General features: G+C 50.2%; 9 protein-coding genes across 9 annotated transcripts; 3 read left to right on the top strand and 6 right to left on the bottom strand.

Moving 5' to 3' along the window:
* Positions 1 to 296: 296 nt before the first annotated feature.
* N7468_005863 (serine/threonine protein kinase (YPK1)) lies at positions 297 to 1,270 on the top strand (the record flags this gene model as incomplete). The annotated part of the gene is made up of 4 exons (XM_058475159.1): positions 297 to 318; positions 474 to 578; positions 707 to 1,176; positions 1,205 to 1,270. 4 exons carry the CDS (start codon positions 297 to 299, stop codon positions 1,268 to 1,270), a joined length of 663 nt encoding a protein of 220 aa, XP_058330899.1.
* A 2,295-nt stretch (positions 1,271 to 3,565) lies between these two features.
* Positions 3,566 to 4,160, top strand: N7468_005862 (putative isochorismatase family hydrolase; the record flags this gene model as incomplete). The annotated part of the gene is made up of 2 exons (XM_058475158.1): positions 3,566 to 3,752; positions 3,814 to 4,160. The coding sequence occupies 2 exons, from the start codon at positions 3,566 to 3,568 to the stop codon at positions 4,158 to 4,160; spliced, it is 534 nt and encodes a 177-aa protein (XP_058330898.1).
* Positions 4,161 to 4,302: 142 nt separating this feature from the next.
* Positions 4,303 to 6,193, bottom strand: N7468_005861 (phenylacetyl-CoA ligase; the record flags this gene model as incomplete). Its single annotated transcript, XM_058475157.1, has 3 exons — positions 4,303 to 4,748; positions 4,832 to 5,374; positions 5,437 to 6,193. The coding sequence occupies 3 exons, from the start codon at positions 6,191 to 6,193 to the stop codon at positions 4,303 to 4,305; spliced, it is 1,746 nt and encodes a 581-aa protein (XP_058330897.1).
* Positions 6,194 to 7,264: 1,071 nt separating this feature from the next.
* N7468_005860 (uncharacterized protein) lies at positions 7,265 to 9,324 on the bottom strand (the record flags this gene model as incomplete). Its single annotated transcript, XM_058475156.1, has 7 exons — positions 7,265 to 7,815; positions 7,869 to 8,272; positions 8,322 to 8,395; positions 8,467 to 8,742; positions 8,797 to 8,809; positions 8,871 to 8,970; positions 9,069 to 9,324. 7 exons carry the CDS (start codon positions 9,322 to 9,324, stop codon positions 7,265 to 7,267), a joined length of 1,674 nt encoding a protein of 557 aa, XP_058330896.1.
* Positions 9,325 to 11,003: 1,679 nt separating this feature from the next.
* N7468_005859 (uncharacterized protein) lies at positions 11,004 to 12,864 on the bottom strand (the record flags this gene model as incomplete). The annotated part of the gene is made up of 2 exons (XM_058475155.1): positions 11,004 to 12,384; positions 12,521 to 12,864. 2 exons carry the CDS (start codon positions 12,862 to 12,864, stop codon positions 11,004 to 11,006), a joined length of 1,725 nt encoding a protein of 574 aa, XP_058330895.1.
* A 1,898-nt stretch (positions 12,865 to 14,762) lies between these two features.
* On the bottom strand, positions 14,763 to 15,465 carry N7468_005858 (uncharacterized protein; the record flags this gene model as incomplete). Its single annotated transcript, XM_058475154.1, has 3 exons — positions 14,763 to 14,871; positions 14,937 to 15,178; positions 15,244 to 15,465. 3 exons carry the CDS (start codon positions 15,463 to 15,465, stop codon positions 14,763 to 14,765), a joined length of 573 nt encoding a protein of 190 aa, XP_058330894.1.
* A 648-nt stretch (positions 15,466 to 16,113) lies between these two features.
* N7468_005857 (uncharacterized protein) lies at positions 16,114 to 16,601 on the bottom strand (the record flags this gene model as incomplete). The annotated part of the gene is made up of 2 exons (XM_058475153.1): positions 16,114 to 16,363; positions 16,414 to 16,601. 2 exons carry the CDS (start codon positions 16,599 to 16,601, stop codon positions 16,114 to 16,116), a joined length of 438 nt encoding a protein of 145 aa, XP_058330893.1.
* A 1,708-nt stretch (positions 16,602 to 18,309) lies between these two features.
* N7468_005856 (uncharacterized protein) lies at positions 18,310 to 18,669 on the bottom strand (the record flags this gene model as incomplete). The annotated part of the gene is made up of 1 exon (XM_058475152.1): positions 18,310 to 18,669. One exon carries the CDS (start codon positions 18,667 to 18,669, stop codon positions 18,310 to 18,312), a length of 360 nt encoding a protein of 119 aa, XP_058330892.1.
* On the top strand, positions 18,646 to 22,639 carry N7468_005855 (putative sensor histidine kinase/response regulator; the record flags this gene model as incomplete). Its single annotated transcript, XM_058475151.1, has 4 exons — positions 18,646 to 18,713; positions 18,781 to 19,204; positions 19,320 to 22,338; positions 22,386 to 22,639. The coding sequence occupies 4 exons, from the start codon at positions 18,646 to 18,648 to the stop codon at positions 22,637 to 22,639; spliced, it is 3,765 nt and encodes a 1,254-aa protein (XP_058330891.1).
* Positions 22,640 to 22,922: the final 283 nt, after the last annotated feature.

Genomic DNA, 22,922 nt, shown 5'->3' with positions numbered 1-22,922 from the left:
CCTTGTTATTGTCCCCTGAAAACTCCTACTTGACCCAAGATTTTGACTGTGCATCCATTCCTTTCCTGAGGCTCCCAGTGCAGCCACCGACCCGAGCAGAGAGTCCAGGGCCGACTCAAGAGAAGAGGTAGGCGTGTTGGTCGTGGGTCAACTTAGGCTGCCGTGGCGCTGCTCTTGGCCCCGTGGATTTGGGAACTTCAAGTGTTGACTTATTTGGTGCTCCAGTCTGCACAACTGTGGTTGGCTTGCTTTCGATCTTTCACCACTTCGATCTTCGGCCTCGAAAGACCGCCATCATGTCCTGGAAGCTCACCAAAAGTATGTTCAGTTGGTCTCCCTGGTCTCCCCGTCCTCCTCTAGGCTCTCCGTTCTCCCCCGGAATTTGGATGCCTTTTGGCCCCTCCATGGTGCGGCTGATGATCTGGGGGGAGGTTGTTTCCTCGGAGGCAATGGCTGATTTTTCTACGCTCTAGAATTAAAGGAGACGCATCTGGCGCCTTTGACACAGGGGTTCGGCCGGTCGTCGTCCACTTCTACAATCAAGGGTGACTCAAATGGCGGTGGTGATGAAACCCCCCGTTAGCCCCCAAGCACCAAACATTTCGCCTACGCCGTCCTCAAATGGCATCGGTAAGCAATGGATCACATCAGTATATTCCCGCTAGAGCACTCCGTTGACGATGGCCATTATTTGGGTCATTAACAGCCGCTTCCGAGTCACTCGTCTCACCCCCTGTGAACCCCGTGAAACCAGGGATTCTCATTGTCACTCTACACGAAGGCCGAGATTTTGCCTTGTCTCCCCATTACCAACAGATTTTCAACTCGCATTTCCAAAACAACTCGTTCAATCCCTCATCTTTGCGTCCGAGCACGGCCTCCTCATCACATTCCTCCAACGCACAAGCAGCGGGCTCGTATGTGCAGTCTAATCGACCACAGTCTACAAGCGGAGGAATCAATGCAGCCCCTACCATTCACGGCCGTTACTCGACCAAATACCTTCCTTACGCACTTCTCGATTTCGAAAAGAATCAGGTCTTCGTCGATGCTGTCTCTGGTACACCCGAGAACCCGCTGTGGGCGGGTGATAACACCGCTTTCAAATTCGATGTTTCCCGCAAAACGGAATTAAATGTGCAGTTGTATCTGAGAAACCCAGCCGCTCGACCCGGCGTCGGTCGCAGCGAAGACATATTCCTAGGTGCAGTCAAGATTCACCCTCGATTCGAAGAAGCATCTCAGCCATACGTGGAAGACCCCAAATTAAGCAAGAAGGACAACCAGAAGGCGGCCACGGCTCATGCAGAGCAAGAGCGTGCAAATGGCCAGTTGGGAGCTGAGTGGCTGGACCTTCAGTTTGGAACTGGCTCAATCAAAATTGGCGTGTCATTCGTGGAAAACCGCCAACGCAGCTTGAAGATGGAAGATTTTGACTTGTTGAAGGTCGTTGGCAAAGGAAGTTTCGGCAAGGTCATGCAGGTCATGTAAGAAGGACTCTCTTCGAATTGTCAAATCATTCAATATCTAACCACACCTCATACCAACAGGAAGAAGGATACGGGCCGAATCTACGCCCTCAAGACCATTCGCAAGTCCCACATCATCTCCCGGTCTGAAGTGACACACACCCTTGCGGAGCGCTCGGTACTGGCACAAATCAACAACCCCTTCATCGTTCCCTTGAAGTTCTCATTCCAGTCGCCGGAGAAGCTGTACTTCGTTTTGGCGTTCGTGAATGGCGGAGAGTTGTTCCATCACTTGCAGAAAGAGCAACGGTTTGATATTAACCGCGCTCGTTTCTACACCGCCGAATTGTTGTGTGCTCTTGAATGTCTCCACGGTTTCAAGGTTATCTACCGAGACCTGAAGCCCGAGAACATCTTGCTCGATTATACCGGACATATCGCCTTGTGTGATTTCGGTCTTTGCAAGCTGGATATGAAGGATGAAGACCGCACCAACAGTGAGTAATTCCCATTTGCCCAATGTACAACCTGGAGAAAAAAAAAAGCAAAGGCTAATGAGTGATCTAGCTTTCTGTGGAACACCCGAGTACCTTGCCCCCGAGTTGCTGCTTGGAAACGGCTACACCAAGACTGTGGATTGGTGGACCCTTGGTGTGCTTCTTTACGAGATGTTGACGGGTCTACCACCTTTCTACGATGAAAATGTCAATGAAATGTACCGCAAGATCTTGCAGGAACCGCTTACTTTCCCCAGCAGCGACATTGTCCCACCTGCTGCTCGGGACCTCCTTACACGGCTTTTGGACCGTGATCCCCAGCGCCGTCTGGGTGCTAACGGAGCTGCCGAGATCAAGTCGCATCATTTCTTTGCCAACATTGACTGGCGTAAGCTGTTGCAGCGGAAGTATGAGCCGAGCTTCCGTCCTAACGTGGTATGTTGCACAATTTCCGATCGATATCAAACACACCTTTTACTAATGATTAATCTCCAGGCCGATGCTCGTGACACAGATAACTTTGACGTGGATTTCACGTCCGAGAAACCTCAAGATTCATATGTTGATGGGCCCGCCCTGTCCTCTACCATGCAACAACAATTCGTCGGATGGTCTTACAACCGGCCGGTGGCTGGTCTCGGAGATGCCGGTGGTAGTGTCCAAGACCCCTCGTTTGTAAGCATACCGGAGTGAAGCATCCATGCCTATCAGGGGCAAGAATCAATGCAGGAAATATTGGAGTTTTAGCCCTGGAACATGCCACTTCGTTAAGTAGATCAAGAATGATCGGTGCAGGAACGGTGGACGAGCGGCCCAATAGACACGATTCTTTGTATTGTGATTCTCTGTCTTTGACCCACATATCACCAATCTTGATCAATATTTTTTTTTTTTTCATCTTGCCCTTCGCTGCTTTTGTTCCATCTCAAGGAGTCTGTATCATTCTAGACTCGGGCCTTGGTTTCCGAGTCACCTTTCATCCCATTTCGATGTTTTCCGTTTTTTCTCCTGCGACTTCCCACCTTGAGCGCTTGTTTCGTTCTGCTATCTGCTGGTCATTCAGTCCCAGCAGCATCACAACCCCCCAGTGAGGCTCCTTTTACCCTTGTTTCTCCATTCGATACACAAGTGGTCACTCTTGTCTCATCAATCCTTCTGTCTTTGTACTGGTCAGGCTTGGGTCTAGGCTGCGACGTCTATATCTATCATTGACATACATTACAATAGACAATATCCTAAAACACCTAGTCTTCCTCGACACGGCAAGCTTTGAGGCGGACCATCACCCAGCAGCAGTAGAAAGGCACATAGGAATGCGGTAGTCCTAGGTTGGAGGGCTGTCCGTCGGTCTCACCTTTTCGATGGAACCACCAGTTGAAGCTTTCCCGGATAGTATGACATTATTAGAATTTACTGGCAAGTCGAACCTGACAAGTTACACCTAACATTCCAACGAAAGCCTGATCATATTTGGTAACGCCATGAACCACCAGGCGGTGGGGTACTGCCAAGGCTTCTCATCTTATCTTCCCCGCGTTTGCCACCGGGGCTACTCGACCTTAAACTATCGAATCGCGAAGTTGAGCCATAGTAATCATGATGAATCCGGCATCTTTCCGCCAACTTATTGGAATCACGGCTTCTTCTGCCTCGGTGCAGGACTCGACCTTGATCATCATTGACGCTCAAAATGAATATGCCTTTGGAAAACTGCAGGTAGAGGGCATCTCCGAAAGTCGAGCAGTGATCTCGGCCCTGCTGCAAAAATACCGGCAAGGAGGCGATGGTCGCAATATCGTTCATATTGTCCACGAGACTCCCCCCGGGGGCTCCTCTCTTCACCCCAGACACTGAGCTGGCGCTAGAGTTAGAAGAACTGACTCCGCGGTCGGGCGAGAAAGTCATCACCAAGGCATTTCCTAGTTCTTTTGCCCAGACGGGTTTGCATGACTACCTGAGCACACTGGGGGATTTTGGGAAGAAAATTGTGCTGGTCGGATACATGGCCCATGTGTGTGTTTCTACGACGGCTAGAGCAGGCCATGAACTGGGTTACGATGTGATTGTTGTCCGGGATGCTGTCGGCGACAGGGATATTCCCGGGGTGAAAGCGCCGGTTTTGACTGCTGTGAGCTTGAGTGCATTAGAGGATGCGTTTGCGACTGTTGTCTCGGCTTCAGATATTGGGGTTTAGTTGCATAGTCAGGGCTTTTTGGGGAATTCGAACTTGCTTCTATGTAACTAGCACGGCGATCCCCCCTAGAACCTAGTATTGCAAGGCTGAGCTTTGAAATACTATTATCATAGCAGTCCGCAGCAAGCAAAAGCCTGCCATCCTATAATTTGGCTGTCCGCCCTTCTTGATATTTCCCATACTCCACTGCTCCGATCCGCCGCGCTTTATCGACTCCGACGGCCCGCTCGCGCAAAACTCGCTTCAAAATCTTACCCGACGGGCCTTTGGGAATCTCGTTGGTGAAGATGATTCCTCCCCGCAGATGCTTGTAATGAATTGCACGCTTTTTCACATGATCTATCACTTCTTGAGCCTTTGCGGCATTCTCGCTTCTGCCCTCCTTCAGCACGATGTACGCGAGTGGTACCTCGCTTGCTAGGTCGTCATTCATGATTCCAATAACCGCCGCGTCGCGTACTGCGTCGCTCTCTAAAATCAAGTCTTCTAATTCTGCCGGGGCGACCTGATATCCTTTGAACTTGATTAGATCCTTAGACCGATCGGTGATGAACATGTTGCGATGCTCATCTTCGTATCCGATATCCCCTGCAGGAATCAGCATCTATTTAGCTCTCCGAGTCACCGCGGAATCAACTCAACTGTTTGGAACCACCCGTCCGCCGTCATACAGCCGGCAGTCATCTCTGGCTCATCGCGATAGCCATTGAACACCGTCGGGCTGCGGATCCACAACTCCCCTTCTTCTCCTTTCGCAGCGGTGGAACCATCAGAGCGGACAAACTTCGACTCGAGTCCGGGGATAGGAGGGCCGTTGGACCCGATTCCGCTACGCCAATCGTCCCAGCGCTTAAGGCTATCAGCTATACTCTGGATCTGCTCAATTGGGGAGAACCTACCTGGATATGGGAGACGGCAGTCGTCTCCGACAATCCATATGCCTGACGCACTGGAATCCCTCGTTTCTTGAACAACTCCCTTATGAGGTTCGCAGCCAAGGGGGGCACCGCCAGAAGTCAGCATCTTCAAGGACGATAAATTGTAGTTCTGTACTAATGGGCTTTTGGCGAGATGGAGGACGACTGGCGGAGCGACGTAAGCATGGGAGATCTTATGGCTCTGAATGTGCTGGCAGAATAGTTGAACATCGAATTTGTCCATGAAGAATGTCGTGGTGCCGAGATACATCGGCAGGTGAACCAGGCAAACAAGACCTGATGCATTGCTCAGCATAAGCCCATGTGCTTGTGTATAGGTATGTGAAAAGACTGCTTACCGTAGATATGATATATCGGGAGAATAGCCAATGTTCGGCTAACACGCCAGTCAAGATGCGGGCCTTCCACAGCTGTCTGCATCACGATCGCCGCAACAACATTCCGGTGAGATACCATAACCGCCTTGGGACGACCAGTCGTCCCAGATGAATAGACAAGATAGGCGGTATCTTCTGATGGGCTCAATGGTACCCGCGGACGAAGAGGAGCCTGCTTCTCTTGTGCTGATACGACTAACTGTAGAACAGAAGATACACCCAAGGTATCCACCGAAGAATCAGACTCCAGAACCAGAATGCGATCAGTTGGGAAGTTGGCCGACCGAGCAGCCTCAAGGGCAACAGGCAAACATTGCGAAGGTACAACGAGACCGCAGGCTCGACTCCCTTCCAGCTGCTGCCGAAGGTCCCTCACAGAGAGCCCTGGATTAGCCGGAGAGACAACGCCGCCCGCATAGTGGCAGCCCCATATTGTTGCAGGGACGTCAACATGGTTAGGCGCCATTACTAGCAGCACGTCGCCCTTTTTCCAATTCCATTCCGACTGCAGAGCGCTTCCAAAGCTTGTTGCTTGGCGCAAGATATCGTGGTATGTCCGTACCGCATTCGTCGTCGCCGAGCGAAAGATGACTGTATTGTCAATCAAAGCCGAGCTATGGAGGACTACATTACGCACCTTGATCAGTAGGGATGGCAGCGAAGGCCGATCAAAGAGAACAGGCCAAATCTCGGCGGACGGAATCATGGGGCCCTTCATCGTGGCTCTGCGCTGAAGATCAAACTTGATCTATCATGGCCCTCTTTGTAGAGAATCCCCGGCTCGGAAAAGACAAGCAATTCCGATCCGAACCCCTCAGACTGTCCCTTGCCGAAGTTTACCGAGATAGCCTTGGGAAGTCGGGATATGCGTGGCGTAATTCTAGCCCCGCGCGGCTGTAGGGGCTGGCAAGTTCGCGCTGCTTATTGCGGCTATTGCGGGGAGACCTGTGGCGAGATTCCATTGGAACGGGAATTTCATATAGCTGGAGCTAGAACTTCATATAGCTAAAGCTAGGAACTACCGGCCGATATAGTCTCGTAATCATGAAACTAATGCAACGTGACCTTGGAGGGGTTTGCACCCCCGGGGAAACCTGCACCCCCGGAAAAGCCGGGGTTTACTTCCCGGGGTAACTCTCGGTGGGGCGGGAGTGGGGGATTCGCAGCCACATGAATCCTCTAGGACCAGTAGGTCTTTTAATCCTATTTACCAGGGCTAGTTCCACTATCTAGTTATCTGTGAAGATGGCTTCTAGTGAAGGAAATGCGTATGTTCAACAAATTTAATTTTCATCACCTCCGCCTCAGCCTATGCATGAAGTCCCGCATCTACGGCTCAAAAGATCATCGGGCCCCCCCCAACTGGGAAGAGATTGGTCAGCGTCTTGGCCCACTCCAGGGCTCCATCCATCCCAGAACGGGGGGAAACGGCTGAAGAGAGACGTCTCCCATGGGCGCGAGGCCGACATAGACGAACACATTCAGGTTCCCAGTGGCGGGACGTTCGAGGACAAGCTAGGTTCGCTTTGCGAGGTGCTGATTCAAGTCATTGAACAAATAATTATCCTGGATTCGGCCTTCCATATATACATTGAGCTTCTCCTGTGGCCATTTGGAGTTTCCTGTCACTACTGAAAGTGAGGGCTCGTTAAAGCTGTCAAGGGTCTGATATATGTCTACACTGAGAATATCTTCATTCATGGGATCACAGTATTGAATCGTCATGTAGTATATATGATCTTTCACGGCACAAGCCACCGAGAGATCCTTGTTTGGGGCCACCCCATGCTTACAGAATCTGGGTAGTCGCAGTTTCAATCGGAAGGAAAACCATGGCAACAAAAGATGCCAGAATAAGGGCCCCCGACGCGTAAATAGGCGCAACCGGGTCAGAGGCAGCATAGATGCCAATGATCGGGGCCATCAAGCCAGCAATTCTGTTCAAACAGCTAGCGATACCAGTGCCAGTACCGCGATTGGGGGCCGGGAAGACCTCGGGGGTGTAAGCGTAGAGGACCCCGTACATGATCATCTGGAAGAAAGACTCCAGAGACGAGCAGACAAGCTGGACATTCGGGTCCTTTGATGCAGTGAAGCAGAACAGCAGTACACCAGTGATCAAGGTGGAAGCGGCAAGCGTGCCTTTCCGACCGATGTACTTAACGTCGACGGTCCACCAGCCAAGGAGGGGACCGGGGATACCACACGCCGCAGTGATGGCGTAGTTTCGGTATGTGATGTAGGTGCTGGTAGAGTTGGCGCTCAGATATTGTGGAAGGAAAGCATTGAAAAGTGTGTATCCCATTCCGATGCAAGTCCAGCAGAACCAGATGAGGACAGCTGCGAGATGTTAGCTGACATTCCAAGGGCCCCTAAGCCAATGAGTAGCATACTGGATATCGCGAGGCGCTTGGTCTTGAAAAGAGGAGCGACCTGCTGATACGAGAATCGTTCCAGAGATCGCTTGACAATCTGGCCATAAGATAGTCCCTGTCGCTTTTGTGTCTCTTCGGGGTATCCGCCGATCTCGTTCAAAATGTCCTCGGTAAGCCAAGTGGTGGCCTTGTTCTTGTGGGCAATTCCTTGCACTGCGGCAACAGCCTCGTCTTGGCGGCCGCGGGAGACCAAGAACTTGGGTGATTCGTAAAGAGTGAAGAGTAAGAAACGGCAAAGGAACATGCAGAACGTGATGGCGCCCAGAGTGAGAACAAGGTACCGCCAGCCCCAATTATCAGCCTTGGTACAGGTGGCGTAACTATCACAGGAGAAGCTTGGGATAAAAGCCCAGGCAAGCATACTGAAGGACATCAGATCTGATCAGATAGAAGATGCCCAGACATACATACCTGGCAACGAGTGTACCAACCGACCACCAAGTTGCAAGACCGCTCAGAATGTTGCCGGAGTTGGGGGGCAAGCACTCGAGAAAAACGGCGGCATCAACGGGCAGGTTTCCACCCACGCCCAGCCCCAAACAAGCGTATAATGCACAAGTGCTGATTCATGAGTCAGGATAGTCAAATCTGGGCGCAGGAGTAGCTGGATCATACCCACAAAATTAGGCCCGCCGCCCGCCGCAAGACCGAAGGTACCACAGATGAATAGAGTCAGGTTGAAAGCGGGCCGGCGTCCAATGGCGTCGGAGGCAATTCCCCAGAAAGAAGCACCGAAGATCAGACCGACAAAGAGAGCAACAGTTGCAAACCGAGAGTGATCCTCCGGGACACCAAATTCCATGGCAACGGGAGTTAGGGTTAAAGCAACGCCCTATAAGAGATTAGCTGGATGATTTCCACCGGCTGTGCATCTCTGCCATCATACCTGCAGCCAAAGGCTATATATAGACAATATGACGTTAGTGATGAACTCATAAGCCTGGGGCCTCAGAGTCTTACTTGTCCGCAACCCAGCCCATTCCACAGAGAACGAACAGTCCCCATTGGTACCGGCCCATTCCTATGTCTTGTACGGCTCGGTTGATCACTTTAGCCTTTCCTAGAAGGCGACGATGTGTTATTTTTCAACGGGTAACATATTTGCCGGACTGCCAGCGGATAATCATAGGATCATCAAAGGAGATAGAATGAACGTACGGTCATAGGCAGTGTCATGGCCGGACGAAGCGAGATCTGCTTCAATTTCAGCCCGCAGAGCTTCGAGAGTAAGTATGGTCCCAACGTTAGATCCAGAAACGCCATTTTCTTGGAGAGATGCGCGGTCAGTACTGTCGGAAGTGCCGATTTCCAGGGTATCTTTCGTTTTGGGTGCACATCCTTGGGCAAGAGGCACCACGACCTCTGGGAAGCTTCGCCGTTCCCGATTGACGAAGAGGCCTTTCCAGCTGACCATATCGTGTGAGCGGTAATTCAGCTGGGCTAGAAGGGAAGATAGGCGCGTGGGTTTCTCAATTGGCGCAACGGGTCGACTATGGCGTTTGCGTAAGGGCTAGGCCTGTGTGTCGCGTCGGATTTGCCGCTTTTCAGTTCAGACGTCACAGACAATGGCGCAATGGATATGAAAGAGTGGTTGCCAGGGCCTGTGAAAAGAGACCTGTGATTATGTTTTTTTTTTTGGTTTTTTTTTTCTTTCGAAATTTCCGCGATGGGTGCTAGCGGCAATCGACGTTTTTGCGAGGGGGATTCAGTAACACAATTTAAGATGTGACTATTTGCTGCTACTGTTTCGTTCGAGGGTATGCCACACTGGAAAATCAAGTTTCTTCTGAACTTTGAAACTATGTAGCCAAGAAGGCTGTCAGCGACAAGACATGCACAGTCCAATGGAAGGCTGATTGTGACTGAAGCAAAGGCGTGAAGATACTGAAGAGATACCGTGGACGAGATGGCGATTCAAGTCGTTGGGAGCTTTCGGCACAGATGGGGCTACGCACGCCAGACAAAACAGGCTCTGGAAAGGAGCCCATACCCCATTTACCACCGACTCAACTGCGCTGTAGCCGAATAATAACTATTAGACAATCACAATCGGATCTTATATGACCCATGGCGGGTACACAGCTGGGGCCAATAACGGGCCGCCGTCTGTGTGGCCTGGTGGAGGCATGCGGCCCATCATGGGGGACAGCCACAAGTGAAGAACGAATAACATCCAGAACCAAGCATGGGACAGCTCCACAAGCCGAAAGAATTTTCAGGTCTTTTCATGCCGTTCCTGACCTTTCCTGAATCGGCAGATTGGCCCTGAATTTCGGAATTGACCGACTTATTGAAGCACTGAAAGCGACCTATACGCGAGAATAGTGGGATGCCCTAATCGTTGTGCTCTTTGAACTCCCCCGCTGGGCACGGATACCTTTGTTCTTCCTCTGGATGTTTTTGCAGATAATCTCCCGTCTGGGAACTGCGAGATCGGTGCATATTATGCTAAAAAGACACGGCCAGAGGACAATATCTCGAATTGATGGTGGAGTGAGATTAGTTCTCGTATGATACTCGAGCTTGGCCGAGCCAATGGTCCTACCGCAAATTTGTATGGGGCCACCTCATGTATCTAGCTTCGCTAAATTTCACTTCGAAGGCGCATTATGAACTACTGAAAATACCAGAGGCTAATATGCACTTATTTCTATCATTATTTATTTACCTTGGTCACCGTTCGAATTTCTTGGTCTCGTCATGGTCAAAAGAGCTCCATATGCAATGTACAGAAAGGGGCGGCTTGGAGCGACCCCGGCCTGGAGAAGTCGTGCCCGAGCTTTGAAGTTCTCAAAGGCACATTTCTAACATGATGCGAGTATTTGTCTTCTGTCCGGTTGCTTATGAGCCTTGGCTGTCAGGGTCTTTTTCATTCCTCGACGATGTTGTTACGATCCCTAATGAATGATCAGCGGCGGTAAATGCATGTCACAAGAGGAATACTGACGGGAGTTCGTGATTTGGCATGAACCAAGCTAGAATGACAGCAGGGGCCGAAGACGCCAAAGCAGCATATGTCATGTACCTCAAGACATCTGAGAACTGTAGTAAATGTGAGCATAGAACATATACTGATATGGAAGTCGGTGGAGTTCATACAGCCAAGTTGATCGCTATGCGTTCTGAAGATCCCCAAGCGGGGAGAACTCCAGTAATCGAATTGGCAAGGCTCGATACTTGCTCGTGTGTCGCATTCTTGCCGAGGTGATGCCATAATGCTTGGTCAATCTTGCCCGAGTATATCCCGCCCGCAATGCAAGAACCAATACTCGATCCAAGGAAGGAAAAGCAGATCACAAGAGCCGTGATCTGCGCCATCTGGGCATGAGGTACTGAGATTTGAGCTGGCACAATCAAATTCGTCTGCATGATCCCCGATCCAAACCCTTGCATAATCTGAACGAAGAATAGCTCGAACATAGAGTTGGACGCGCCCCGCAGGCGAATCATGATGCCGTACCCGACGAGGCGAATGATTGCGCCAAGGATTACCAGCCACTTATATCGACGCGTCCAGAACATGAAGCCGCCAGCGATGATGGCAACAAAGCATTGCATCACACCATTGGTTGCATTGTAAAAAGTGGCGTCGCGCGCCGAAAAGCCTCGAGCAACAGTCGCCCAAGTGTAAAGATATGCGTGTGTGCATGAAAACCCAATAGTGTCTGTTGCGATAAGAAATAGACAAAGAAGAATGGTCAAGCTCTTGAAATACTCGGGAGGCATGAACGGATGTCGAGAAACATAGTGCTCGTAAAATGGAAAAGCTATCAGCATGACGCCCCCGATGGCGATCAGTGCATCGACGTATGGCGTCTTCCATTGGCTGGTTGTTGTTGCGGCCAAGCTCATTGGAACCAATATCAAAGCAAAGCCTCCGCTGAAGAGGATCAAGCCTCCGACATCGATCTGGGAGAAGAATTCAGAGACCGACTGTTTCTGGCGTTCGACCAGACCCATCTTCTTCGCTCGGGTCTGGTAGTAGAGCAGGGTTGTGATGATGAAACTGGCTCCGAAGGGCATGATGATCGCAAACATGCCGATGCCCCAGCGCCACCCAATCCCGTTCACGACGCTGTCAACGATGAACCCAGAGACCCACGGGGTAATTAAATAAGGAGCGAAAGAAAACGCGATCGCAAAGCCACGCCATCTCGCATTGCTGAGGTCGGAGATGACAATATCATTCATGATGTTTGTTCCCGACTGTCCCACCGTGTACAAGATAAACCCCGCTGCATACGTATTCAGGGTCTTCGCAGAGGCCATGAGGATGTATGACAATATGTACAAGCTTATAGTCAGCACATAAGTCTGGCCGCGGCCAATGACACTGGATAGCTTTGCAACCGGCGGCTTGATAACAGCAAACAGCACAGATGCGGCTGTGTTCAGAGTTGCGAGCTTTGACAGGGCACCAAATGAGGACGTTGAGTAGTTGTTGTAGATATACACTGTCGAGTTATCAATCTCACTGGTGCATTGGATCGAATTAGCATGGCTCTGGGATGACCACCGCCGCGGTCACTTACTAGGTCACCATGATCATAGCCAGTCTTCGCGAGAGTAGATTAGTAGGCGCCTTTCGCAGCTCGTACCAAGGATCTTACCCAATAATGACGAGCCATTTCCCTTTCTTTCCCCAGATAGCAGAGGCTGCTTGTATTCCGGATGCATCGGTTCTTGTGTTTAAAGTCTCCTTAATGTCAGTGCTGCCTATTCCGAGACTGGTCACATCTGCTTTCTGCTCGGCTGCAGGACCACCATCCGCCGCAGCTGCCGGGGCTGGTGATGCGGACTTGCCCACACGTAGGATCCGGGCACCCTTTTGATCATGTCCATTGGAAGATGGGGCTTCGAAAACTGACACTAACGCGATTTCTAGTGACGTTGTTTTGAGTCGTTCGAGAAAACGTAAAACTGGAATGCGAAAAAAGCAATAACAAAGAATCATGTACGTCCGCAGATCTCTCCAAGCAAGGGGCACGTTATTTCCCAGCGCTCAGTACACTTAAATTCAACGAGCCTTATCCTCCGAATGCGCTTTTTCCACCAAACGGATGCTCCATATTTATCTCGCGGGGATTCTGTCTTACAGGGCCGAAACCTACTTCCATGGGGTTGAGACTCACCCCGCACTTCCCGAGAGTAAATGGAATGACTTATCTTTGTAGTTTGGTTAATTTGAGGAGCATCGTTTATCTTCCCAAGTTTAGTGCAGGACTCTCTGGATATGGCTCACCTGCGTCAGCCTATCACACACGCGGCTGATGGGTGAGCGTGAGGGGTCGAGATAAGCCTGTAAGATAAGCTTGGGCGAGGAAGGCTGTAAGAGTCCAGATCTTTCCAGCGGTCTTTTCTCCTCTGGCAGCGAGTGCCAACAATGGCCAGCTTGCCTTGCCTGCCACGGAAACCACGAATTCATGTACGTGGGACCTAGAGAGATTATTCCTGATGTCCAATCACAAGTGGCATAAGGTAATATGATGCGGAGACCAATCACAGGGATCGTGGCATAGGTACATGCTAGTTATCTCGATAGCAAATAAGATGTTAAGCATAGAACTGCCTCCAACCAAAGCAAAAGGATCTATCAGATAAGATTGATTGGCTACATGCGTGGCTTACCTGTCAGGCTGCTCGGTATTCGCGCGATGTTCTCAATCAGACATCCAATCCCTGCACGTTCATGAACGTGCAATCAGCCGGTGGGCAATACAATCTTTCTAGTCCTCGAATGCAACACTAGTATGGTATATTCCATCATTCCTCCACACGAGTGGTCTGTCGAACTCAAACGCTGTATCGTGATGTTGGATATCATGGGAAGTTTAGGACACACCTGCGGATCAGATCCAAAAGATTCGGCCAATCCTCGTAAGTAGGCTTCAAGGCGACCGGGCCTCTCACCTTTTCACAAATTCGCTCCATCTCTATGCCAAGATTTGGCCAGATCTCTCCGTTTCATAAAGTCGTCCGGATTTCGCCCGTCGGTCCGAGCCGCTTCTTTTCCCTTTCTGTGACTTTTAAAAGAAAACAGCTTGGTCATTTATTGGATGTCATATGATAGTTACAACGTCCCTTATCTATTGAACTCAATTACATTGCCGTAATTCACCTCGTTGGATGCACTGGTAAATGGCCTGATAGTTCCGCCGTCTTTCCACTCCAGGGCTGGCCCTCCGCAGATAGTTTATAAACCAAGGGTTTTCGCAGTAGAACCATATTTTATAGCGCTATTTGTTGATACGTCGAGGGTTTATTACACCGCATAATTGAAGGCCATGCCTCAGTCGTGCATATTCGCTTCAAACAGCTCAGGATATACTTGGCCAGCCGGGGAGGGGAGTCCCACGCAAATCTGAAGAGTTCTCCTGTGATTCAATATCTCATGTTTAAGTCCCAAGGCGCTACAGCATCTGGCCCGCTGAATTTCAGAAGAAATTCTACATTTCATTCCTTTGTGTGCCATGATACGGCTCATACTGCATGGTCTTCAAGGGTCGTTCAAAGCCCCCACGGTGCATTTTTATGACCAGGAATAATGAGCATATCCCAAACACGCTGAGGCAAAGATACGGAATTGAGCTAATGAGAAGAATTCCAGCATTGCCTGTTAAAGGAGTAAATCATAACTGTCCCAATAGCAAGAGTATTAAACATTAATCAAAGCCTGGAACAAATCGTATGTCCCATAGTGACCCATGTTCCACATGCTTCCGGTTAATAACAAGACCGGCCTTCTAGAGATGTTTCAGTCTGTGAAATCTGAGCCTTTCGATAAAATAAGGGGTACTGCCATAGAAAGTTCCTGAGAGTCCCGTTCTACATGTGCGTGTAGGTTCAAAAACTTTAAGGACTCTCAAGCCCGAACTTCCTTCTGTTCTTCAAGGACTTCGCTTCCTTGCGTTCAACATCACAGGCCACGGATGATCGGATCAGCAGAATAAGATTGAATGACCTGGACATGCAAAAGATTAACAAACCCTACCTCTTGCATTCGAAGAAAAGACTGTCTCAACTTACAACCCGAGAAGCATCATCGCAAGAGCGAAGCATTCCACCCCATAAAGCCGTTTAGCCTCCTCCGTGTCATCTGGGTATCCGCCCGTCTGCCATTGTGCAAATTCGTTCAAGTAGAAAGCGACGGTTATCATCTGTGCAAGGAAAGCGAGAAGATCGAAGGCGATACCAATGCCAGGATGGACTCTGCGGTTGAAGGCGACGACCGTCAGGAATGTGGCAGACCAGAGAAACGCGTATGAGGACTGGCATTCGACGAACCAGTCAGCTTGGTGAATGGAAATATTAATTTAGCTTTGGGCTTGCTTACTGTCCCGAGGTTGATCGATGACCAGCCACTCCCCAGTCCATCGATATAGGCTATACCCTTCTCATGCTCCGCCAACGCCCAAGAAAAGCAGATTACACAAATCAGTTGGCAAAGCAGAGCGCCAAACCGCAGCGTAACGAGTGACAGCCATTTTTTACTCTGTCGAGGTACAGCTTCGAGGCACCATGATGGATTAGATTGGTCGTATAACTTGGAAGGCATGATCGTATGGGTAGAAGTACAGCTTCAGATGCTAGACACTCAGGCTGGAGTGGACAAAACAATGATTCTTGTCCAGGGGAATCTGCAATGGTAAAACTTCAACAGTCTTGGCAGTGCGTACATCCTTGCCATATACAACTGGACACAGCCTCCCTACAATTCCTGGGGAAGTGACGATGCCAAGTGATTGCCAAGCGTCGGCGACTCTCCGCAGGCCGGTGAAGCCCATACCCATTGCTCCCTACAAGCCCATACCCATTGCTCCCTACACTACAACATCCAGTAGGTCGATGTCAGGATCCCAATTGATCGCTACGGAATACGAGCTCCAGTAATCTGATCATCCCTCCTGGACCGCCCTACTAGAGGCTTATTCCTTGGCATCGAATCGAGGTTGTCTTAGAATTGCCAGTGACGGAAGCAGCTGCTGGCGGATTTCACTGTCCCCATAATGGACTCTGAAGGACGTCTTCAAGTTGGGAAGCAGATTCCATCAGCAAGAAAAGAGCAATATTTCAATTATGCACGTAAAAGTATATCAAAATAAAGCCTAACAGACATGCGATATATAGTAATGTAAAGGAAAGGCTAGAAAGTATACGCTTTCCCAGCCGTAGGTTTAGAGGTTAACCTCTAGACTTAGAAGCTTCAAGAGGAGTTAACAGGCAAGACAATAGGGGAAGGGAAGGCACAGGCAGTTCCACCGTTGCCATCGGATCCACAGCTGTAGGTGGAATCCGCTGCATTGGAGTTGAGAGCGACCTGGACGGATCCAGAGTTGTCGGCACGATCGAGGTCAAATATCAAGAACTCAATACTGTGCACGCCATCGGGGAATTGGACAGTGTAGTTATGGCTGGCGCTCCAAGTGTCCGCAGGGGGTTGTCCGGGGATAGCCCTGAGAATTCACATTAGCATGGTTGGCCGAGGGGGTGAGTAAATCCATACCAAGCGACAGTAGCACTGTCATTCGGGGTGTAGGCTGGGTCGTGTATATCAAAGGTAACAAGACCAAATGTCTCAGTTTGGTGGGCCCTGAGGTTGGTGATCGTGATGGTTTCTCCATCTCTCTTGGCGGGGGCGGCTAGGACAGAGCTAGCGGCAAGAAGCAGCGAGGTGATAGTAGCGGCCTTCATTTTGACTAGTCCAAAGGATGGGTTTGGAGATTTCCTGGAAAATTGGAGGAATTGCTTGGTCAAGTATTCAATGACTTGTTCTTCTGGCCCTTGATGGTGATCCCTGGAGCGTGAAATGATTCGTTTTATACCCCAGAATTCAGGAGACGAAGATCAGTGAGCTAAGCCCTGCTGAGACTTGTTGACTTAGGTGACGACGTTAATGTCTTAGACCGCCATTATACACTGCCTCCCGAGGTCCGGCAGATAATACTGCGAGTGAGCATCTCGTGTTTAAGGCCCCCAATATTCGTCACTTTGTCTCAAACACCTCACAGCAGATATTCTTCGATTGGGGTGCTTAAATAAGATATCCAATAGTATGGAGAGAGTTTCGCTACAAAGATCCGAATACGATGCGGATGTGCATAGAATGCTTATGACTTTGGCACACTTGCTTTTAGGCGCGCAGTCATACTACTTGCGCAAGCTCTACAGAGTAGGGCCAATTTGATTCCTTTTTGATTCGCTATGATCCAAATCTCTCCATGACCCAGTCAAAGTATGACCAGACATCCCTCCTGGAGGAAATTAGGCCTACAGTGATCTCATCGAGCTTGAATGGCAACAATATTGCGCAAAGAGGATCTACAACAGACGATCTTCTAGCAAAGAGGTCGAATCTCCAAACTCCACGTGGTCTTTTAAAGGCGAGAACCCCGAACTGGACATCCGGGCCTCTCTACTACTGGACACCCACAGGATTCTCAAAACTGTGAATGTTTCGTCATGCGATGACCATTGGGAGATCATTACGATGTGGCTCAGTAATGACACTAAGATCGGGAGCAGATCAGCATGTGGCGTCTCTTTCAAGTCTTGGTGGGGGGCCTAGTCCCAGAGCATTAAGTGTCCCTTGAGGTGGTACAACATCATGTTTCATGCCATGTCCTTTGTCGGCTTCAGAGGGCTCGATCAAACCTGCAGCTTGCAGACAAGGAGCCAAAAAAGAACATAACGGACAACGTAGATACGCACTACTGATGTTCAGCAGTAACTTTTCACCTAAGGGGTGGCGGTGCTGAAATGAGGGGTAAGAGACACCATATCTTCTCCAAGCGGTCGGAACAAGCCGACACAGTTGATGAAAAAAGGCGTTCGCGTCGAGAGGGGGTAGTGTAAGCCCAATGACACTGTGCGACTGGCATGCGCAAGCACAGAGGCCAGTCGCGGGTTTCAAAAATAAGAATAATCAATAAGGTGTTCATGAGAACACTTTCAGAGATTAAACTGAAAAGAACAGATACTACACTTGATCTAAGCCAATTGGCAAAGAGAGCTGGAAAAGAAGAAAAGAAAGAGGAAGGGTGACGGGCAGACGGGGGCTTTTATAACTGGTGTAGATGGCCCGTGCTCAGATGACTCACTACGCAGGACTGCGCAAATTCTGAAAGGGGGCAACTTGCAGGCAAACCAATCACAATCCAGCATTCTTGACAGGGACTCCAAGGGTCCAGCAGCTTTAGTGTTTCGAGATGAGCCCGGATCTACAGTACGACCAGAACTAATGTCATTTGCTATGCCTGTAACATGCAGACTTGTTATGTTCTGCTCGGAAATATCCGTTGAATCCAATCTAACCTTGAACCGCATTGACCGGTCTTGCATCCAGAATAGATCCTCCACCCCGGGCAAAATTCCCGGTAACATGGAACCTTTGAGATCTGGCCTAAGAGTGGAGAACACTGTCCTTCTCCTTCTTTCTTAAGTCGTCTCTCCTTATATGCAGTGCCACCTGGGCAACCCAAATACAAGGGCTCCAGGGCTCAGAGTAGAGCATTGACATCATGGGCTTGAAGAGAGAGTCGCAGTTGGAGAGTTTACAGAAAAGGAAGGTGGGGCTGCGGCCAATTGGGCCAGATGGCGCAACTGTTCCCTGTTTCTGCAGGTGAATCTGGGAAATCTGGGAAATCCTGGAAGTGCCACAAGATGTCTTGCTGTCTTCAAATTGAAGCCTGGCATACCCGAGAACTTCTAGCTGCCAGCGCTGCCCAGGCAATCCACCATGGCGGCGATCATTGCGTCCCATGGACAAACGCCATATCGCATGGCGCAAGAGCGTGAATTCTGGAAGTATGTAGCCCCAAACTATGGAACAAAAATCGCAACGCCCGGGGGCTAATTGAGCTTGTGTGCAAAGGTACTTCCCCTTTGAGAATTCCACGTCGCGATATGCCCCCTTCGACGATGCCAGCAGCAACAACTTTGTCCCTGCATCGTCCAAAGACGCCACCTTGAACTCTTTCGCTCAACTAGGTGCGACTCGACTCGGCGCGGAACGATGTATCATCTCCTTGTTCGATCGGACCCAGCAACACATTCTGGCTGAGGCTACACCGACTTTGAGCCTGATCGGTGGCCGTACTGCGCACGGGAACGAGAAGCTATTGTTAGGATGCTGCGTGTTCCCCAAGGAACGAGGCCTCTGCCAGCAGGCCACCGCCCCGCAAAGCAAGGACCATTCCAAGGAAGATAATGAGGAGGATAAATACTCGGTATTTTCTCTCGACATCACCCAAGATAATCGCTTCAATCCGACCAAGCTGGTCTCGGCGTTATCTAGCGTACGATTCTTCGCGGCCGTGCCTATCATTAGCCCACGGGGGGTTTTTGATCGGCTCATTCTGCGTCATGGACAGTAAACCGAGAACGTCAGGCCCGGATCGACACACCTTCCAGTACATGAAGGATGCGGCTGCAACCACGATGGAGTATCTGGAAACGAAGGAAACAGCACACAGAAGCCGCCGGGCAGAAAAGATGATTGTTGGGCTCGGCAGTTTTGTGGAAGGCCGTTCCACCTTGCGAGATTCCTGGTGGGAGGCAAAGGCACAACATGACGCAGCAGAGACATCTGGCCAGTCTGCAGAGGGTCAATTGAACATGGAGCAGCAGGATCTGCAGCACATATCCAAAGAATCCGGTATGCAAGCCTTGCCTATCCGCGATGCCCCTAAAAAGAAGGATATCGACGGGCAAGATCGCAAAACTGCACGCCGAACGCCTCGACATAGTAGGCATAATTCTGGAGAGTCGGACTTTGAGCGAGAAAATAGAGGAAAGGAAACCCAATCAGGGCGATCTCAAAAAGAGGCGACTACGCGTAGTGTGCTTGCTGGTGATCGTCTCCAAGATGAATCTCTGCCGAGCAGTATTAGGAACATCTTTTCCCGGGCCGCCAATTTGATCCGGGAAGCGATCAGCGCAGAGGGCGTCATGTTTCTTGACGCAGACACGGACACATTCGGAAACCTCGTCGAGAACAATAAGCGCACCGTCAGAGGTACCGGACGCAAGGATACCACATCAAGCAGCGATGAGAGCACGGACTCAAGTTCGTCCAGACATGACGGACAAGCACGTAGGGCTGACTCTGGCGGCGAAGAAGCCACTTTCTCAGAGTGCCTGGGATTTTCTAGCTCGAGGCTCTCGAGTATCAACGATGAGGAACGAGCAGGAGAAGCCATCCGGGTGCCTCAGCCACTCTTTTCCTCGTTGATCCGTCGGTATCCACGTGGAAAGATCTTTACATACAACGCCAATGGATCGGTCTCCGAGGATAGCGACGATCCAACAAAGGGAGTCTCTGGCTCAGATCAAGATCGGACCTCAGCCAACAGGGATTCTCGCGCTGGTTCAAGCCGGAGGCAAAAGCCTTTCCGACAGGACGCAGATACCTTGGTCAAGATATTTTCTGGAGCTAGGAATATTCTCCTCTTGCCTATCTGGAATTCTGATAAAAACCGATGGTTTGCGGGGGCAATAGTCTGGACAAATCAACCGGACCGAATCTTCACTTTCCAAAACGAATTGGTTTATATATCCGCTTTCACCAACAGCATCATGGCTGAAATTCGTCGGGTCGATGTGGAGGTTGCGGAGAAGGCAAAGACTAATTTGGTCAGTAGTATTACCCATGAGCTTAGGAATCCACTCCATGGAATCCTTGGAACGGCTGATATCCTGAGCGACACTGCCATGAATGCCCTCCAGTATGGCATGGTGCACACGATTGAGTCGTGTGGCCGCACCCTACTAGATACCATCAACAACCTTCTTGATCTTACTTTCATAGATCAGTATAGGAAAGACCCGTCGTCTCGGGTCAAGGCCAATGGCAAAAGAAAGCCCAGCATACCTCAAAGTCTTCCCGGTGGTGAGAAATCCTCATTTACTCGTGTTACTTTAGACTCTGTCCTAGAGGAGGTTACGGAATGTGTGTTCGCCGGATATTGTTTTTACAACCACCCTCAAGCTCCACCGCCCGCTTTGACCGAATCATCGTCCAGGACTGCCGGACAAGCCAGCAAAGCGGCGCCTGCCGGACCGCGCGCGAACCAAGTAACAGTTATTTTTGATATCGAGCCGCACACCGAGTGGGACTTCTATACGCACCCTGGCGCCTGGAGGCGCATTTTGATGAATGTCTTCGGCAATGCCCTCAAATATACGTCTTCTGGATATATCTATATTGGCCTAAAGTCTTCTCAATCGTCCAGATCACAGAAAAGACATCAGGATGAATTCAATGTCACGATAACTGTGAAGGACACCGGCAAGGGAATCAGCCCAGCTTACCTGCAGAAAGATCTTTTCACTCCATTCATGCAGGAAGACCCCCTTGCATCTGGAAGTGGATTGGGTTTGAGTATTGTTCGGCAGGCTGTTGGATTCCTTGGCGGATCGATTGATATCGAATCCACACAGGGTGTCGGGACTGTCCTTTCAATCCACACGCCCCTTCTCAAGTCATCTGCCGTAATGGAGCATACATCTGCAACCTCCTCAGTATATTCCTCGTTAAGGAAGCATACAGAAGATAAGAAAATCGCATTCTTGGGGTTCGGCACTGCGCTTGTTTCTCAACGTGACACAGGCTTGTACAATTCGTTGGATCGGATGTGCCGTGAGTGGTTTGGTATGAAGGTAACGAATCTTTCGCCTTTACGAGGGAGGCACGCTCCATTCGATTTTTACCTGGCTGTGCAGACAGAACTGGACTGCGAGGATGTTGGAGGCAGGAACTTATTTGAATTGCCAGCGCACTTCGACGGGGACGATTCTTGCAAGGCTCCGGTCGTGGTCATTTGCCAGACCCCTGAAGAAGCGCATCGCATGTTTGTGAGCGCCAAGAACCGGGGAAGCACAACTTCTTTCGAGTTCGTGAGCCAGCCATGTGGCCCACGAAAATTGGCACGGGCATTAGATCTTTGCATCAAGCGACGAATGGACGAAGAATCCGGTCAAAGCCCTTCCGAGGAGCCGACTCGCTGGGTAGAAATGCCCGAGTCGACCCACTTGCCTGTTGATTTCGCACCGATCGACCCCCCGGAAGAACGGCTGAAGATCCAAAAACGACCGACTAAAGATACGATTGGCAAAGACGAGGAAAGCCCCAACCTTGGCTCACCACGAGAATACCTCGACGGCGATGGCGATGGCACTGGTGCCCAAAGGCGGCAAGATGCCGACGCTGATCAAACCCCTGCTGCGCCAGAACAATCATCGGAGAAGGATGGAGGCGGCCCGCAACCTCGTGAGAAATGTGTGCTGTTAGTAGATGACAATGATTTAAATCTTCAGTTACTGTGCGCATACGCCAAGAAAGAGAACTTCACATATACGTCCGGGAAGAACGGAGCCGAAGCCGTTGACCTGTATAAAGCCGATCCTGGCAAGTTCCAGGTCGTCATCCTTGGTAAGCTACCAAGCCCCCGTTTCGCTCTAGTGAATTCTTTCTAATAGCCTCTTTAGATATCTCGATGCCAGTGATGGATGGCTTTGAAGCCTCGCGGCAAATCCGCCGGGCGGAGAAGGAGTTCCGATCGAGTCTGTCCGAGTCTGAGCGAAAAGTAATTCCGCCACTTATTATTGCAGCTCTCACCGGGCTCGATAGTTCTGATGCTCAGAAGGAGGCTCTGGGCTCTGGCATCAACACTTTCCTCATCAAACCCATAAAACGGCCCCAGTTGCAAGCCGTCCTGCGACGCGAAGTTTAGGCAACAGCGGCTTTATGCGCAAGAGATGAAAGATATCTAGAAATGAGCCACGGATACCCTGATGTTTATGCAAATCTTGACGATTATATACAATTTATATGATTTTATCTCGGGCCGTAATGAGAACTTGAATCGGATGAAATAAGTCACTTCTGAACCAAGTAGCGATGATCAAATGAGTTCACCACCATTGCCCTTGGTCTTTATGTCGCAGTATTGGCACGCCACCCCAGAAAATGTGATGGTGCGACTTCGAATTCTGATCTTCATGCAAAGGACACGT

This window comes from Penicillium chermesinum (assembly GCF_028974085.1).
Source record: "Penicillium chermesinum strain IBT 19713 chromosome Unknown utg000004l:1.0-3345178.0:1.0-3348027.0, whole genome shotgun sequence".
NCBI lineage: Eukaryota > Fungi > Ascomycota > Eurotiomycetes > Eurotiales > Aspergillaceae > Penicillium > Penicillium chermesinum.
The sequence above is the reverse complement of the archived record's forward strand: the minus strand, read 5'-3'. Positions and strand labels throughout refer to the sequence as shown.